Raw genomic sequence first — 19278 nt, 5'->3', positions numbered from 1 at the left:
TCGTCGTAAGTAATGCCTAACTTAAACTCTTTTCGACGACCTTAGCGGGAGGATCGACTCTGAAAATGGCTTATACAAAATTTGTCTGTGCATAAAATTGTCTAAACATCAACAACAGTCGTTCCCAGGACTACTCTAACTTTAACAATCAGACTGCTTGATCAAATGTTACTCCCTAGTTAAAACCATTTTTCGCAAAGTGAAAATAATTGAATTATCAGTGGACATGATGTTTTCTCCAAATTTCCCGGAGTGATAATCTAAGGATCAAAGGAGATGTAAGCAAAGTTAGCGTTAAGTTTTTGCGATGCCAGATCTGGACCCCATAGGATTTGGACTGGAAATTGGCCGAGGGTCCGAATCTAGGGGTGGGGAGGGGGGGAATCCATAAACACACCGGCACTGGTCTTTGCCTTGAACGAAATACTAAAACGCTCTTGTTATCAAAGCTTATACTTGGACCCCTGAGGGCTGGTAATTAGTCATATATATATTAAGGTTCACACGGCAACCAGGTGGACAATCAGACATGATTTGATGCTACTCTGGTTTACAGATTTAATGAATGTAAACGAAGAAGTTACAATTCATAGACCCAACGTTTCGACACTCCTGTCTAGTGCCTTCATCAGGGGTGATCTAAGCGCTGCAACAAGAGGTCCTTTTGTATAAACACTAATTAGCGGCCTTTTTTCTGACGAGGTGTAAATAGGCGTCAGGAAGAAAACCACCATCGTCACGATTTAGAGGAGCGTGGGCGGAGTTGATATGCCAAGCCTCCAAACAAAGGCGCTGGTGGTAACGCCGATTAGTGGTGATAATTTTAGAATTATCCCACCCAATTGTATGGTTAGTTGGGCATGTGTGCTCCGATAAGGCTGAATTTTCCTTTTTGCAAAAGAAAACCGCTTTTGATGCTCTTTTAAACGTGTACAAAACTGACGTTTGGTCTGTCCGATGTATTCGTTATGACAGTCATTGCAAGAAATAGAATGAATGACGTCGGTTCGTTGTTCTTTCGTGACAGAATCCTTAGGTTTGGCGAAAATATGCCCCAAAGTCCGAAAAGGTTTTTAAGCAACTTTAACGTTGTGGCTATTCAAAATTCTCTTGATGGGTTCTGTAACACCCTGAATGTAAGGAATAACAGCAAAACCAGTCGCTGGTTCCCTTTCATCAAGAGCGTTACTAGTTGTAACTGGTTTTTGGCAGTTACGGAGAAAGGTTTTTGTATAGCCATTTGCCTTTAGGACATTAGAAACATATTTCCTCTCCTCAGCCTTCGAATCGAGTGAAGATGGTAGACAGTCAGCCCTCCTAAGTAAAGTTTTGGCTACAGACTTTTTATGGCAAATAGGGTGGTGAGAATCGAAAGCGAGGTATTTGTCGGTGTGGGTAGGTTTACAGTAGACACTTGTCTCTAAATTACCCTGAACCCCTCTGGATACATTTAAATCAAGAAAGGGCAAATGTCTATCCTTTTCACGCTCAAGGGTGATTGGATCGACGGTTCTACTGAATTCAGGAGGCACTCCGCTTCATTTCCGGACACCACAGAAATAACATCATCGACATATCGTTTCCAGAAAAGGGGTTTAACCGGTGAAGTGGCTGAATGAATGCTACACATGGAAATAACCGTACACATCAAGCCCGCCTTTTTTTAATAGGTTATGACAAGTATCCCAAATATGAACGTTATCCTGAGGAGCTGTTTTTTTTTTACTTTGCTATATAGAGAAATCAATGCTGTTTTGTGCTCACGTGTAATCTTTTCCCGAGAGAAGGCAAGTTTTTGTTTCATCTCTCAACTCCACGGATTGAAGATCAAAAAAAAATTTCTGAACGACATGATATAAATATATTTGTACTAATATCATATGTTCATGAAAGGGACTATGTTGAAATATGCACCCACGTACAGATAAAAGGTTATTTCAAAATCGTTATTATGAACGATTTGACCTTGGATAATATTAGGACAAATATTAGGCGTTTGTATCTGAAATAGCTTTTTTCTTTTACGTTTCATGCTTTCATCTGCTCACTCAGTTTCTCATTGGAGAGAAAATTAAGACTTGAGCCTCGACACCGTGCTGTGTTAACCGTCCCCTCCCCTGCGCGAAATCTTTTTTTTTTTCCTAGACAGACTGCTGACAAAAGTAAGCCCGCAGTCAATCTTGGGGAGGTGGTTGTGGAGTTTGTACTAGATTTACTTTGTATTTACACGAGTTTTCAAAATGAGGGACAGACTACAGGCGTTAAAAAACACTGTGAGTCTATATTCTAGTCCCAAAGAGCCGGAAAATTTCAAATAAGTCTGTTTCTTTTAGTTATTTCAGGCAGAGTGCAAGCGTCTTTCGATTCAATTCATCGATTTAGCGATCGTAACATATTGGAGATTTGATCAATTTATACTATCAACACTGTGTTTTTCACAGGGAAATGCTGACGATGAGGATCCGCAAGATGACGATGAGCCTTCGACAATTGTTAATGTGGAAAATACTTTTATGGATAATTTTTTCCAAAACGTAAGTTTTACTCGACTAATGTCTAAGATTTAGCTTGCACTTTCAAGGTTTGCTTAGAAGAATTGTTGGTATTGCTCTCTCGCTTTAAATCATCTTATTCTTTCTCTTGAAGGTTACTACAGTACGAACGAACATCGATAAAATGGCACAAGATGTGGAACAAGTCAAAAAAATGCACAGTGCTATGCTGTCTGCTGCAGTACAAGATCAAGGTATCTAAAAAAAAAACATGTAGTCAACTTATCATTGCTAATCCACGAACATGTGTATAAATGGGAAGTCATTCGACTTTTTATTCAGTAAGATAACACAGCCTATATATATTGAGAGACCGTGCAATTCATGTTATGTAGAATAAGATCAAATATTAAGTTTATCTCAGTACAATGGCATGTTGAAAGTTGTAACAGGAAGTTTCCTATTTATATGGTATGTTATTAATAGTATGGTAATACAGACCGTCATGTTTGTACTTTAATCTATGGTCAGAACTCAAGGGTGTACCTGTACTTATGAATATTCAGAAAAATGTAGTTCTGTCTACTTTGTAATTAATGTATGCCATTTGCTATTCAATTGAAAAACATTTGTTTTAACAAGTATTGTTGGATTGAACCTTCATATGTCTGAGAAAGTTGCTCTCAAAGTATCATCTGATAGTCAAAAGACAGTATCATCAAAATTGCCGTGTTAGCATTTTAAAACTATTTTTAGTTCTGTGTACCTTTCTTGAAAATCTCTGTTGTTGAAACCTGATAAAATATTAGTCAATTGTTGTTTTTCGGAGCAAATACAGAATACCCACCACCAGATGATGATGTTTATTGCACTATTTTGTTCTGCTTTTAACCCTTTACCTCCCTTACATCAGCATCAATATTCTCTCTACTTCTCTTTATACATTTCCTTTGATATTGACAAGGAGTATTTGTTCAAAGATCAAACTTCATGGGCTGGTGACCATTTCCTTTACTCTGATGCTCATTATGAATGATTCAGCAGTTTAACTGTCAATAAGGAGAAATTAGATTCTTAGGGGCTAAAGGCTCAAGAATATGGATGCAAGAGTAGTTCCTATTTTTGTGCTGTCAATCTTTTACACCATGAGAGTGATAAAAGTCTAATTTCTCCCAACAATATCACCCCTGAATTAAACTTGAAGTTGATGAGAGTAAAGGAAATGAAAACAACCGCACAAAGCTCTTGATTGTGAGACAAATTCCCCTTGTAAGCACCCTAGGAAATGTATATATTATGGAGAATATGTATAGTGATGTTGGGGTGTGATGGGTTAAAATGATGTTGGGTATTGTGAAAATTACCTAGATTTTATTTAACCCTTTTCTCCAAGTAGTGACCAAAAGGGAATTTTCCTGACAATTTGAATGCAATTTTTAGAAAAAAAAACTCAGTGATGAAAAGACAGAGAAAATGTCAAATAGGGGATACTGTAGGATTCAATAACCAACTCTTGGAGCTAAAATTACTAGATATGTCTGGCAAATGGTATTCAGTACGCGGGAGTGAAACAGTTAAAAATTTAACTCTTTTAACACTGTTTTAGACCAACTTAATAAAACTTATTCCACGTGCATGTTTAAACTAACAAATAATGAAAAATGAATTAAAGTTCCAAAATATTTAAACTAGATAATTCTGACAGGTTGAGAAATGTTAAATGTGAAAAAACCCCTAGCACATAATTAATGGATTTGTAAACACTAACTTCTCTTTTTATCTTGCATTTTAGAGGTAAAAGAAGAACTTGAAAGACTGATGTTAGATGTCAAGAAGACTAGTAATCTAGTGAGAATGAAATTGAAAGGTAAAGTTTCAGTTGCACTTCTTTGGTGTTAGGATTGTGATTAAGGTGGCAAAGTTGTAAATAATTATTCCTAAAGAGGATAAGAATGTGGATATTGTCCACCACAAGACATTCTCCTCCTTCCCTGATTTTTACACCTTCCTACCCAGTCTATGTGACTGTCGGGTGAGATTTAAGACCCCTTGTGTGCGTTTTGAGTCTGTGTACGAGTAATTTTGTGTATTTTTTAAATTATTATTTATTTCTATTTTTTTTCTTTTTTATCTTGACTATGTTCCATTGATAATGCCCCACTCATGATTTTTAGTTAACCCTTTACTCCCTATCATCAGTATGCATATTCTCCTTACCTCTCCTTAGACATTTCCACAGGTTCTAATAAGGAGAATTTGTTCAGCAATCAACAGCTTCTTCAATTGGTGATCATTTCCTTTATTCTCATGACCTTAATGTTTGATTTAAGGGAGTTGCTGCAGGGAGAAATTAGATGTTAGTCACTCTTAGGGGTGCAAAAGTTAAGGGAGTAATCTCATAGTCATAAGCCCCATGGTTTCCAGACTAGTTCCCTTTCTAGGAAAAAAAAATTACATTTTAGTAATTTCTGAATGTTGTAAATATTTTCTGGCAAAATAAAATCCATCTATTGATCTATTGCTGTTTCTATCCATCAATGCAACAGAGATTAGAGCCATGCCGTTGAGGGAAACATGATAACATACTTTGCCAAGTTAATATCAAAAGCATAACTTCATTCTTCCTTATACATGAACACACATGTCTCCTCTATTCCCCTTTGTCACCAGAGGAAGGGCTTGTGCTCAAACATCACCTTTTCAAAATTTGTTAAAGTGACTTAACTACATTTATCAAATTACAGTCCATAACCAACCTATAGTTTCACTCACCTGCTGACATAACACAACATGTTCTTTAGGACTTCTAACCCTTACGATTCAAGATGTACTGATGGGGTTCAAGTAAAATTAGTTTAGGAATGGAGAATGTGACATACAATTGCAAGAATTTCCTGTACAATTTTAGAAATAAGTGTCATAAAGAAACAATTATTATCATAATTAGACTTTTTTTTTCCTGGTTACTACTTGCATTATTTATCATCACTCATTAAGTGTTTTTGTGTTTTGGTTAAGAAATGGAACATAGTATAAACCAACAAGACCAGGATGCAGCTTATAATAACTATGCTGAGGCCAGGATACGAAGATGCCAGGTTAATAAATCTCATTATATATTGATATTGTGCTCTGTATTTAATAAGTCTTTCCAGAATTCATATTACCTTTAATATGAAGACTTATTCATTAACAGTAATAAAACAATAATAATAGTTTATGTTCATGGGAATAAATATAATTTGGGCCAGAATCACTTAATTCCAAGTTGCTAGGTAAAAGTTAGACTGACCTTGAGAAGGGTCCAAAACATATATGAATTATATATATACACCCCTGAATATAAACTGCATTGCTGCTATTATCACCTTGGAGTGAACTAAAAAGACTAAAAAAAAAAAAAAATGAAAAAGTGACACCAAAGCAATCTTAACAATCCAACAAGCATTTTCAGTTTGAGTGGCTTAAAATTTCACTGACTTAAAATATATTTTAGCTGGCCAAATTCTCCATCTTGGCCTGAAAATGTGCCAAAATGCTCACCAAAGTGGTAATAATAAGGAGATTTTAACATACAGAATTACAGAGGAGAAAATGGCAACTCTGGTTGAAAATTCTTCAAGTTCTTATGCTCATTGCTTCATTTGCATGACCCACGGTTCAAATCCATTATACTTATTGAAGTGAGTATTTCTTTTTCTTTTTCTTTTTTTTAGCATTCTACATTAGCAAGGAAATTTGTAGAAGTGATGAGTGACTATAACACAACCCAGTCTGACTACAGAGAGAAGTGCAAAGCTAGGATCCAGCGGCAGTTGGAAATAAGTGAGTTGATATGATATGATGGGTTAATAGCTTTTAATTTGCTATGACTTGTTGCCATAGAATCTTGAATCCTCAAAGGAAACCTAAATTGTTCAAGATGCAAAATTTTAACTTTTGCAGACTTTTTTGTGCATTTTGCAAGTTGGTCTCAATCCTTGTAATTGAGTTCCCTGGGAAAATATCAAAATATAATTTATTAAATATTGACCTCTCTTTTTTTTCCATACCACACACACAAACTTAAGTACATATTGGTAATCATTATATTTGGATTGGCTTGAAATATCCATTAAAAAAAAATCAACTACTATCACTACTCAAATCTTCTTTGTATGTGTAACTCGACATGTCAGAAAAATTGAAAATATTTGTCAGGTCTCTTCACTTGTTTTCAGTTGTTCTTGGATATTTAAATAAGACTAGAATATCACTTCGCAGTTTTCCTCTTGGAAAGTTTTCCCAGTGGGCCCTGATTTTGGGTAAAAGAGCCCATTTTTCCTCGCTTAGGTTCAAACATACTGTTAGCTGTTATCAAAAGCTTTGAGATTTTGAAGCATTTATATGAAATCTGTTTTAATTGTAAACTGATATCGGTATTTTTTTACTCTGATGATTAGCTGGTAAAACAAAGACATACGAGGAAGTAGAGGAAATGTTGGAGGGTGGAGATCCAGCGATCTTTACTTCAGATGTAAGTTTGAAGAATGCTGAGCTCTAATTGTATCTTTGTCACAGCAATTACTGTAAAATAAAGTTTCCCCAAAAATGATTTATTACAGTCTTTTATCAATTTTTAATTGAGCATCAGAAGTAATCAAAACTTTAACCCATTGATCCCCAAGAGTGACCAGCATCTAATTTCTCCTTACATTATCACCCTTGAATCACACATTTAGGCCAAGAGAATAAAGAAAATGATGGTCATTTTAAGAATCTCTTGATTGTTAAACCAATTCTCCTTGTCAGCACCTTAGGGCATATGTGGAAAGCAGTATGGAGAATATACATTCTAATGTAAGGGTTTCAAAGATTAAGGCTTGGCCACTCACATTTTCCCAGCACTTTATGCAATTGGCTTGTTTTTTCTTAGAGTTCTCATTGGCCCTTTGTGACATTTTCCTTTGAATACTTTCATTGGTTTTGGTGTCAGGACACTCAACCAAAATGCTCTCCAAATGCTATAATAACTTACAGTCACAAATAAGCATTTTTTTTCTGTTCTTATATAGATTGTGATAGAGACTCAACAAGCAAGACAAGCCTTGGGAGACATAGAAGCTAGGCACAGAGATATTATCAACTTAGAAAAAAGTATTCAGGTACTTTAATCCTTTAAACCCTGAGGGTAACTGGCAACTGATTTTTCCTTTTGCTATCACTGATGAATCAAACATTAAGATCAAGAAAAGAAAAAGGTTAAATGGCTTTGTGAAAAACACCTTCAAACCAGTGACTGTGGAGGCTGATACACATATATGTAGATTTGTTGGTTGATATCATCATCATCATCATTGTTGCACTCAAGATCATCAACATCGTCAGAGCACTTCATGCAGTATGATTGACGCTTGTTTGTTTGGAACTTTATGTTTATACCACTGAATTGTGAAGTGATGTAATTATATTATTTGTTTTTCTTTCAAGGAACTTCATGAAATGTTTGTTGACATGGCCATGTTGGTTGAAAACCAGGTAAGCGGCAAGCTCAACAACAGCTGACATGATCAAATTGTTAAGAAAGGTTAACTTCGCTCATGAGCCAGAAGGCTATTTTGAACACAGTTTTTTTTCTAATTCAGTGAGAGAAAGCAACTAGGAGTATTGCTGGGGTAATTTAGTATTATCAACTGAGTTGATAACATAAATTGGCCACTGCAAAGAGTTCCAAAGGTGAGGTTTAAAGTGTTAGCCCTTTATCAGAGCGAATGGAAGGACTGCTGAAGGGCTAACACTCAAAATGTCAACTTTGAACTCTTAACGGTGGCCAATTTACATTATCAACTCACTTGATTATACTAAATTACCATGTTATACTCTCCCACCAGTGCAGCACCACTGACAGTTTCTTTAGAAAATTACTCCCTTTAGGAGTATGGGATGTCAGTTCAGCACATGGTTACTTCTAAGCAGGTGTCTTCAACAGTTTGTTGGTACCTGTGTGTGCTTCTGGAAGGAGAATTGCACTGTGAGAGCAAAGCCTCTTGTTCACAAACACAGTGCAATATTAGGCTAGGTCTTCAATTAAGACTTTCTTGTCTGTAGCCTTGCATGCTAACAATCACACCTTGTTGCATCAGTGACCAATCGAGTATTTATTGATGTTAACCCTTTAACTCCCTTGGGTGACCAAGACAGAATTATCAATCCAGTATTAAGTAGACAAGTTTTGAGAATAAAGAGAGAGATTAATCAGGAAATTATAAGTTGATCCAATACCAAATTCTCCAATTGTATGGCAGACAGAAAGAAGAACTGCTTAGTAGATAAAATTCAAATGGGATCTAGGCAGTGAAAGGGTTGATAGAGAAAGCGAGTGTGATTGCTACTAACTCTTTGATCCCTAAGAGTGATTAACATCCATTTTCCTCTTACAATATCACCCCTGGATTACTCATAAAGGTCATGAGAGTGAAGAGAATGATCACCAAATTAACAAGCTTGTGATTTTTAAACAAATTCTCCTTGTCAGCCTCTTTTGAAATGTATAGAGAACAGTATGGAGAATATGCATACTGATGTTAGGGTGTCAAGGGTTACGTATCAGCATAGAATGGTTCAAAGGGTTGTCCTACAGCTTCTTGCTTAAGATGCACCCTTCCATTGTAGTGCATTTATTTGCCTGTATCATGCTGTGATACCATTTCCTTGATAGGGGGAGATGATCGACAGAATTGAGTACAATGTGGACCAAGCTGTTGACTTTGTTCAATCAGCCAAAAGTGACACCAAAAAAGCTGTCAAGTATCAAAGTAAAGCAAGGCGGGTCAGTATTATTTGTAGTTTTGCCTTTAGTTTTGTCTCCTACACAGTGAATGTAACATCAGATCAGGAGTTGTTAGCAATCTGGGTATAGATTCTCTAGCCTGTCTTCTTCTTTCATCAGAAGCAAGAGTGTCTGAACAAAGTTTTCTTCAAAACACACAGTTTTCCAGCCTCATCATTGATTTTTTTTTTCAGCATAGAACACATTTCATTTCAGTATCGTAAACCTCAACACCAAAGTCATTAGAGAGACCAGTCTCAAAATAAGAAGAGGTCACATGGAGAAAATGAGAGTGCTCTGTAAAAACTTGCAAATCATGTGAAGCGCTGGAAAATTCAAGCAATCAAATATCAATTAGTTTAAGCTTTAAAATAGACTGATTGAGAGGGTGATGTGAGTTTTCTGAACCAATCACAAAGTAAAGGAAAGTAACACCAATACAAGCCTGCCTCACTTTTGACATCCAGTTGAGAATTGCTGTAATCATTGTTGGTCAATTGTTCAATTATGGCACAAATTTTTTTTGTGATACATTAAAGATAATCAGCTGTTGGTCTTTAACTCCCCGGAGTGATTAAAATGTAACTTCTCCCTATAATATTCCTACATTGTCCAGCAAACAGGTAATGAGATTACTAAAACATATTAGATAGAAGTTTATACCTTGATCTAACATCAAATTATTTTATTTTATATACAAGGAAATGTGTAGCAGCTAGAGGAGAGAATTAACAATCTGATCTTGGGGAATTAAGGGGTTAAGTCATTATGTATAATAACTGTCAAATACTTTTGTTTTCCAACAGAAAAAGATCATGATAGTCATCTGTTTGTTTGTTTTACTGGCGGTAATCGTTGGTATAGTACTTATTTCCATATATACTTAATAGGTAAGATTCCAAGCTGGTGTGATGTGCAGCAAGAGAATTTTTGCATTTTCACAAAGCTGCTTATGATTTAAATGATGGCCTTGACACTTTAAACATGACCTTTAACCCCTGATTGTCCCAACTAATCCCTTGATTTCCATGGCACTCACAATGGTATACTTGTTCATTGGTACTCTGAGAGACTGAGTCATATGTAAGAAACCCAGCTGTGGATGGTTAGCTCCAATCTTGTAAGGTTGCCATGATATTCTAATCCTGTTTGTCAGCATGAAAATGCACAGCTTTTTTTCTGTCACTCCCTCTCCCACAAAATACTGGGGCTTGATCATTTCCTTTGATCTTGATTTACTAACCTTTTCTGCTTTTGTTTCTCTTTTCCAGATTTTGTAACATAATTATTTGTTTTTATATGGTTTAAATATCTTCAATATGGATATGTAATGAAACAGATACATGGGGCTTGATAAAGCAACAAGTTAATGGATGAATGGAGGGAACCACAGATTACATTTTAATGTTAGATTGTAAATAATTTCAGCTAGTAAGTGTAATCTGAAGTAAAGGCTTAATACAGCTTGTAATCATTGAACAGCCGCCTTAAAGCAAAAAACTAAAGTAAACATTTACAGTAGAAGGGAAATAGTATTATTCCAGAGAGCAAAATATTTTTTGTATTCTCATTATTTTTTTTCATTCCTGGTCTAATTTTGTCAGATGCCCTAGATTTATTCACATATCCCTTTTATTCCTATACACTTAAATTTTCTTCGTTTGTTGGGTTTGCAGCTATTCTAAATTTTCAAATTTAAATTAAATTATTCTTGTGATACTATAGCATTAAAATTTCTGAGTCCTATTAAACTTGTTTGTCAGTGTGTGTGTGTTGTAAACTTAATTTGAATTGGTAGGCAAAGATTTTACTGAGACATCTGTATGAAGTGTGAGTGATGTTCACCATTCCACCAAGGGTGCTCCAAAGTTCATTTTGGCACATTTGCAAATGCTCCCAGATTATCCTGAAGTCTCTCAGAGACAGAATCAGTCTCCCTGTCTCTTGCAGAGTTTGCTTAATCTCCCATATAAAAGGAAATTATGGAATCTTTTCCTCTGAAGGGATGAAATCTAGAAATAAATTTTGAGTTTTTTGTTGAAGGATGGTTTGATATTTCTGGATTTTTATTGATTTTGGCTGAAGTGCATCCATTTGTTGAGCAACAGTTGATGGGGAGGGATGGGAAGGAGTGGTCAAGAAAACAAACCTGGGGTAGGGGGTGGGGATATGGAATAAACACATGATTCTTCCAATAGAACATCTCGAGATATCAACTTTTCAGAGATAAGCATCTGTGTTGTGGTTAAAACAGAGGACTGAGGAGAAGGTAGTTTTTTGTAAGAAAAGAGGTTGGATCCTTGGGGAAGGAATCAATTTAGGACTAAAATCTCATTTTTTGATCGTAAACAACATCTCTTAAGTCAACCCAAGTATTTTAAAATTTAAAATACTCTTCAACATGTTTTAGCTTCACCCTTTAGGTGAATGGTGAACAACAGGAAACACAAGATTTCAGAATATAGAAAACTTGCAATTGATTTCAAACTTGCACATTTATTTACTCTTGAAATTTTTTTTTATGCTTAACTATTTAACTCCCAGGAGAGATTAAAATGTGACTTCTCCCTGTAATGTCTAAACATTATCCTGCAAAGAGGTTATGGGAATACTCAAATTTATCAGATAGAAGTTATCTTGATCTAACACCAAATTCTCATAACTTATTTACAAAGAAATGTACAGCAGTTACAGGGGAGAATTGGCAATCATCTTGGGAGTCAAAGGGTTAAGATTCTCAGATTATCAATTTAACATTTCTGTAGCATTTCTTAACATTTCTGATCAGTTTAGATCAGAGTGTTAGCTTAAGATTGTTAGTGGCTCTCTAGTTGTAATTCAAGGAAAGGGACTGAACCATGTAAAGGAGCTATCACTGACATTAACTATGTTATATTTGAAGTTTTGAAATAAATTATTTTGATTTTTTTTTAAAATACCAAAACTAGTTTATCCCTGTTTTGATTTTGGGATATTTTGGAAGCATCTTCTGCAAAAAGAAGTGGAAGAAGGCTAGAAACAGTTGCTTTTTGTGTGTATTTATTCCTGAACTATAAGAATCCTTGCTCTGACAAAGGGTTCATAATTGAAATGTCAGCTTAAGAAACTTGTTTACTGTGACCAATTTACATTATCAACTCAGTTGATAAAACCAAATTATCCTGTTATATCCCCTGCTCATCTGGCACCACAGTTTCATTAAAAACTTACCCCCTTTAAAATTACTTAATATATTGAAAATGTTTTTCAAATTTAACTTTATAATATTCCAATAAGCTATCACCTAAGAAATTTTACCAAACAAATGTTGTCTCTGCAGTGTACAGTCATGACACAGTTTGTCTGTTTTACTTATTGGAACCTCTTTTGTCAAGTCAGAGACTATGAAAACCCTTTTCTGCCAGGATTAATAATATTATATCACTCAGCAGAAAGGCAATGAGGAGTCATAATTTTTGGCAGCATTTTTAGCCATGAATGATACCCAATATGGCATAAAAGTTTTTTTTAAATTTTTTTTTTATAAAATCATCTATCGGTGCTGACTGGGCCTGAATGAAGTTGATCCCCTTTGCAACTATTCCTTGGTCTTGTCAGAACAGGTGAAGGATAGAACACATTGAGTGACAAGAACAGGCAAAAGCTGCCAATAGACCATTGGGTATTAAGCCAGGAAAAAAAGACTTGAAGCAATTGCTTTCATCATGAAGAGTTAACAATCATTTAGAGGTCAAAATAAACTTAAGACACTCCCACTAAATAGGTTTCCAATATTTTCATGATCACCTTAAATCACTGTTACACGAGAGTCCCTTCCCTGTTGTGAGAAAGGGCAGGCTATAGTGGCTTCCTGCAGGTGGTTTTGAAAAAGGCCCACTGTTAAGTTGTTTTGTCTATAGTAAGTGAAATTTATAAAGAAGATGAAGAGAATATGAACCACATTGCAATTGAATAAACAAACTACAGGGTACAAACTCTATTTCAATCATCCCTTTATTGAGGCATTCAAAGAATTCAAAACAGCTGGTTTCTAAGCACATAAAGATATATTAAAATACTATTACTGGCCTTCAAGATCAATATCAAGTCATGGAAATATGATAAACAGTGAGTGCATCCACATGGTTTCCAGACATAGAGTTTTTATCCACTAATGACTGCATTCATACCATTGTCTGGTTGCATGACCCCATACCCCATCAAGAACATTTTTTGAGCCAAAGCTAAACAATGCCTGGAGAGCAGACTAAAAATGAAGGCAGTTGGCTATTTAGCCTACCAGCCTTCTTTCACGCCTCTCCAGGGTGAGGGGGAGGGGGGTGGGGGCTGGAAACTCTCAGGAAGCCCCTTGAGAAGAGTGATGAAGTAGAATTTTGACATATCTGGTTGTGCAATTTGAAAATCATGGACCATACTAGCTACAATCTGTTTCTCACTCCAGGATTTATTTTTCTATTATTTCTCAGGCAGATATTTCTTCTCAGCCTCCTTCAATTCATCATCCTTTTGAAGACGGAAAACCTCCTTTACTGCAGCAATCTGTATTGAAAAAAGATTATTTACCAATCATTAAAATTTAAGATTTGTAACCAGAAATTGCTTCAACTGGCTCAATAGTGTAAGGTCATTGTGTTGTGTTCTCCAAGATCTCCTCAGTAATCCTCCTTTCTGTCTGCCATACAATCCTTATGGTGTTGATTCAAAAAATTTTGTATTGGATCAACTAATAATCCCCTGATTTATATTTTTCTTTATTCTTATCAACTGTCTGCTTGATATTGTCTTAATATATTATTATTAAGAGAAACTCTCTCTTGGTCACTCATGGGAGTTAACCCTTTAACTCCCAAGATCTCATCAGTAATTCTCCTTACTGTCTGCTATACAGTTCTTGTGATGTTAGTTTGGAGAATTTGATATTGGATCAACTAATAATCCCCGACTTAATATATATTTTTTTTTATTCTCATCACCTGTCTGCTTGATATTGTATTGATATTGTCAGGAGAAATTCTCTCTTGATCACTCATGGGAGTTAAAGGGTTAAAGGGATAAGAAACTCCAAGTCACCTCATGTAACCCCACTTTTAATTATTGCCCACTCAACCTCCCCTCCCTGACTAGTTCACCATTTGTCGCTTTTCAAACACCTCTCTTAACCCTTTAGAGTGAATAGCATCTGATATCTCTTTACAATATCACCCCTGAATCACACATTTAGGTCATGAAATCAAGGAAATGATTGCCAACTAAGGAAGCTCTTGACTGTTTAACAAATTCTCTTTGTTAAAACCTTGGGAAATGATAGAAGACAGTATGGAGAATTTGCATACAGATGTTGGGGTGTAAAGGGTTGGTTAACACCTCACCTTCTTTTCAACATTAACAAGTGACTGGTCTTTATAGATTTGCTGTGTGGTGTTCTGCATTGCTGTTATTGATGCCCTCAAATTGTGATTGGCCCAGATCACAAGAGACACACCCCAGTCTCTGAACTGGTCTGTTGGCACAGTGTAATACTTGGTTGGTACAATTACTACTGGACCCTGTTAATAAAGATCGTGAGATAACTTGGTTATAACTTATCTTTAAAAAATTTGAGTTATCATTGAGGTTTATTCAAAGAGCAACCCTTGGAACTACATGAAACCCCAATTAGAAATTGCTTCTTCTTAATATCAACAAGCATAGCTACGACTTTTCAAACAAAAATAGGGGGAAGGTCATAGTTATGAATATCTACGCACCCTTGGTGAGGTAGCTGACAGCTTTGTTCTACCATCTGTGTTAGAGGGCTTACATCCACATGATGAGAAGGACCATTAAATGGAGTATTAGGTAATGGAATAGATTTCTGCCAGGCACACAGATTCTTGCAATTCATGAGCCTCCATTCCCAGAATTATGAAGTTTGTATTTTGTGGATTGAGATCAACTGTCTGCTTGATATTGTTTTCACGTGATCTAGTACAGTAACACATACCAGAGGGGTTGAAAGATACCCATGACCCTTCTTTATGAGATAATTATTATCTCATAAAGAAGGGTCATGGGTATCTTTCAACCCCTCTGGTATGTGTTACTGTACTAGATCACGTGAAAACATTTTGGTACAGGGATAGATGTGAGATTGGGTAATTATTCAGCTTGAAATTAATTTTCCTTAAAATATTAAACTTTTGTCAACAGTCATCAAAGCACCTGGTTTTTCCAAGCTTTCATGAAAGCCTCAATGTCTGAAGGATCAGATTTCTTGCTGTGCATCAAGATGGCATCAGCCCCAGCATTGCGGTAGGCTTCTGATCTTCTGAGAGCTTCATCAAGGCCCCACCCAGCAATAAAAGCTTCAACTCTTGCAACAATACTAAAATCTGGGTCTGTCTGTGTATCTAATAAAAGATCCAATGAAAAAATTTAGCAGTTTATTGATATTAGGGAGTAAGGGGTTACTCAAGTTGTCACCAGAAAATATTACCTTTGCAAGCTTTGATCTTTGCACAGAACTCATCAATATCAGCCAGTGGCTGCGCTCTGCCATCTAATAAAGAGTTCGTCTTGGGGAAAAGCTTGTCCTCAATACATGCTCCAGCAATACCTCTCTGTTCCAGTTTTGTCACCAAACGTCGAGCATTATTGAAGTTACCATAACCAGTATCAGCATCTAGTAATATTGGGATGTCTGTGGCATCACTCATGAATTCCATCACTTCCATGACTTGAGTCCAAGATGCTTCGTTACTATCGCGTACTCCCAGCTGGGCAGAGATTGACAAACCACTACCCCAGACACCTTTAAAACCTGCAAAATGGTATCACTGTAGTGTCATTTCCTTAGAAACAAGACAAGGATTATTGTGGTGAAAAAAAACCAAACCAAATATATTTAAGCCACTGACAGTGCTAATAGAAGTTCAACCTCTATTCTAATGTTATTAATTTTAGAGAAAATAGGCGGCAATTTTGCTTGATATTGATGGCGGACATTGCCCATCACCAGCTCTTATTGAAATACCTGACTGAGGTTATAACATAGAGGAGAAACGATTAATTGGTCTGGGAAGTGAAAGGATTCATTCCCTTGTGAATTTATTTCCTTAAAATAATCATCAATTCCCTAAGTGACTACATAGACTTGACATGTAGAGCCATGCTAATTATATTACCTAATTTTTTTAATCAAATTATCAGGGTTGTAGCTAAGAAATTAAGCTACTGGCTGAAATTTCAAGTGCTTCACATAGCAATCACTACCTAAAAGTCTAGCTGCCAATTTGCCCATTTTTCAATAGGTGAATATTGCCAGTAGCCAGTGCCTAGGGACAACTGTGGGTGATCATATTAAGTATTACCAACCTACCAGCCTCTTGTACAATTTTAGCACTCAATCCATTGTGTGCCTCCATGATAAATTCTAGTTCTGGTGATTCCAGCATCTTTCTCAACTGGGTTGTTTTCTAAAAACAAAAACCAAACCAATGTTTAAATATTTGTGTTTCCTTCACACTTTTGTAACAGGTGTCATATTGAGCACTACTCCATAAACTCTTTGGTTGTTAATGTTAACCCTTTGACTCCCAAGATCTGATTGTTAATTCTCAACTCTAGTTGCTACACATTCCTTGTAAATCAGTTACGAGAATTTGGTGTCATGTCATGATAACAACTATTAGCTGATAAGTTCAAGTTTTCTCAATACCTGTTTGCTGAATAACATACGGATATTTTTAGGGAGAAGTTACATGTTTATTACTTCAAGGAGTTACAGAATTGTTACTCTTAATATTTATTACCTTGGGTTTGGAGGCTGAAGTTGATGAACTAAACCGGGCAACAAGTTTTTCTGTAAAATAGTTTTTGACAATCCTTCATTAGTTGAAACATAAAAATTCACCCATCTTAATAACTTAATATTAAAAGCGTCTAAAGTTCATGTTTGACCGAGGGAAACACAAAATTAGTACTTGGTTAACACAAAACACAGAAGACAAACATGATATCAAGAATATGGAGGAGGGAATCCCCCTTCCAACCAATCTTCTCTAATACTGAATTTTTCCATTTGTATGGTTTTTTCCCTTCTGTTTTATTTTTTTTTGAGAATGAATAATAGATGACTAGAGAGAAGTTAGACATCATCATGGCCATTGAATTCAAATGCACTTCTTCCTCTGCCACTAGTATGTTTATCCATAGTAATAATATCTAGATGCTTGGCAGAAGCAGAAAAAAACTTTTGACAAATTGAATTTTACTCAAACTTACCATTTACATTAGACCCTATGTTTATGGTCAAGTTTGATATGGGTTTATAGTTATCCTAGACTCCACAATCATGAGCTTCACTAAGCTAACCACATTTCATGGGATTATCTTCTTTAATACAAAGTAATGTTGTAAGGATATGCTGGTAAACTGAAAGTTATGAAAAATCCTAGTTTAAAGGAAGACAAAAGAACTTGTGGAGTAGATTTTCCATTGTTCTGGAAAATTTATTTCAAAACCAAGATTTCTTTTGTTTGGATGTACACAGCTTTGAGTGAAGAATTCTTCATACAAAATCATGTTGCCATCAACAACTGACAGACGGTTTTCTATGGGAGTGGCAGGAGGGGGAAAGATTTCCTGTCTGTTATCTGAAGTTGAGAGATATATCAATTATACTAGGACTGGAATCATTGAGTCATGTAATTATTGAAGTTTTTCTCTTCCTGAGAGGTTAAAAATTTACTTATGGTGTAAGACGTGATCAGGTGTCAAATTCAGTAACCACGTGTTTTATTTACATGCTATCCTGTATCTGGCAAAAAATATTACTAGTAAAAAAATCCCTTGAGAGTTACCCTGGAATGTTACACCGACAAAGCAGAACAGACGTGCTCTGAGTAGTTTTAGATAACGGTCGATCGAAACAGAAGAAAACTACTTTACTGGTAGAACAATAGGATAATACAAGGGATGATAATTAAATCAGGGAATATGGAAGATCACGCGCACGATTGCGAAAGTAACGCTTGAACATTTTGGGAAATTGGCAAAACAAAAGCCAAACCATTTTCGAATTCAAAAAAAGATGTAAAATTTTACATAATACACCCACAATTACCCCCCTAAGTCTTGGAATTTAAATGCTAGGCTTCAAAAAGTCTTAAGATAGTTCAGTCCTTCAAGAAAAAATACAAACATAGCTGGTACTTGTGGAAGCTTTTGTGACGAACCTTTCCAGATCACAACAAACTTTCGCATGCATAATTTTACACTAGAATTAAAAAGTGTCTTTACCTGTGACGTTAGGAGATAATGCATTGGATAGTCGGCCGTATGCTTGTCGGAGAAACATTGTTTTAGCGAATAATTTTAATGTGACAAATCGAATGGAAAATCACCAGTGAAAGTTGAGATGAGAAGGACTAGGAACTAGTGGGAAGAGAGGACGCATTTGAAGCAGTCCCTGAGTGGGTCAGTGGGGGTTCAGTTTGCCTGTGACCCTATGCGCAGCCAGCCCCTCCCACAAAAAAATCGTGTTTTATTTTGCGCTGCTCACAGAATAGGGTAGGGGACCTGAAGCTAAAAAGCACTGAATTTGATATCCCTTCCCCCGTTCTGCAGCAAGCACGTGCTTCAGCTAAGGAAAGAATTTTAAAAGCAAAAGTATAATTCCGAGAACTTTCCAATTTTTTCATCTCTATGCAAAACGATCTTCAACCTCCAGGATTCTTACTACCTTTCCCTCCCCTCCCATCCGGTAAGTTTCAAATCACATGAAAAAGGTTTTATGATTAAATTTGTACAGCGAAAAAGGTTACCCGAGGCAATATCTGGTCTCCTGACGAAAGTGTGATTTTGATTATGGGACAGAAACTCTTTTTAACAACTCAAACAATTATCCCATGATGCAAATCTTAAAAAGCTCAGGGAGACATTGACTGGCCCTAAAAGACAATGGGATCATGTCATCTCTATAATTGTTAAACCTATAAT

At 36.0% G+C, this 19278-nt stretch overlaps 2 protein-coding genes across 2 annotated transcripts; one reads left to right on the top strand and one right to left on the bottom strand.

Annotated features, from left to right (window-relative positions):
• The first annotated feature begins 2160 nt into the window (after positions 1-2160).
• Positions 2161-11055, top strand: LOC131797307 (syntaxin-1A-like). Its single transcript, XM_059114910.2, has 12 exons — positions 2161-2273; positions 2442-2534; positions 2647-2746; positions 4285-4359; positions 5511-5590; positions 6209-6317; positions 6935-7008; positions 7547-7636; positions 7962-8009; positions 9190-9300; positions 10107-10190; positions 10572-11055. Exons 1-11 carry the CDS (start codon positions 2241-2243, stop codon positions 10185-10187), a joined length of 894 nt encoding a protein of 297 aa, XP_058970893.1. The 5' UTR covers positions 2161-2240; the 3' UTR covers positions 10188-10190; positions 10572-11055.
• Positions 11056-13275: 2220 nt separating this feature from the next.
• LOC131797306 (phosphoenolpyruvate phosphomutase) lies at positions 13276-18715 on the bottom strand. The gene is made up of 7 exons (XM_059114909.2): positions 18580-18715; positions 17091-17140; positions 16658-16754; positions 15776-16099; positions 15502-15689; positions 14670-14846; positions 13276-13839 (listed from the first exon to the last, which is right to left on the bottom strand). The coding sequence occupies exons 1-7, from the start codon at positions 18635-18637 to the stop codon at positions 13756-13758; spliced, it is 978 nt and encodes a 325-aa protein (XP_058970892.1). The 5' UTR covers positions 18638-18715; the 3' UTR covers positions 13276-13755.
• Positions 18716-19278: the final 563 nt, after the last annotated feature.

This window comes from Pocillopora verrucosa, chromosome 2 (assembly GCF_036669915.1).
Source record: "Pocillopora verrucosa isolate sample1 chromosome 2, ASM3666991v2, whole genome shotgun sequence".
Lineage (NCBI taxonomy): Eukaryota > Metazoa > Cnidaria > Anthozoa > Scleractinia > Pocilloporidae > Pocillopora > Pocillopora verrucosa.
Note: the sequence above shows the minus strand (reverse complement) of the source record. Positions and strands in the feature narration are given on the sequence as shown.

Coding starts and splice junctions, on each gene's coding strand:
- LOC131797307 (XM_059114910.2), top strand. CDS start 2,241: ATGAGGGACAGACTACAGGCGTTAAAAAACACT. Junction 2,535..2,646: donor TGGATAATTTTTTCCAAAAC/GTAAGTTTTACT, acceptor TTTCTCTTGAAG/GTTACTACAGTACGAACGAA. Junction 7,009..7,546: donor CAGCGATCTTTACTTCAGAT/GTAAGTTTGAAG, acceptor GTTCTTATATAG/ATTGTGATAGAGACTCAACA.
- LOC131797306 (XM_059114909.2), bottom strand. CDS start 18,637: ATGTTTCTCCGACAAGCATACGGCCGACTATCCAATGCATTATCTCCT. Junction 16,100..16,657: donor TAAAATTGTACAAGAGGCTG/GTAGGTTGGTAA, acceptor ACCATTTTGCAG/GTTTTAAAGGTGTCTGGGGT. Junction 14,847..15,501: donor TGAAAGCTTGGAAAAACCAG/GTGCTTTGATGA, acceptor CTTTATTAACAG/GGTCCAGTAGTAATTGTACC.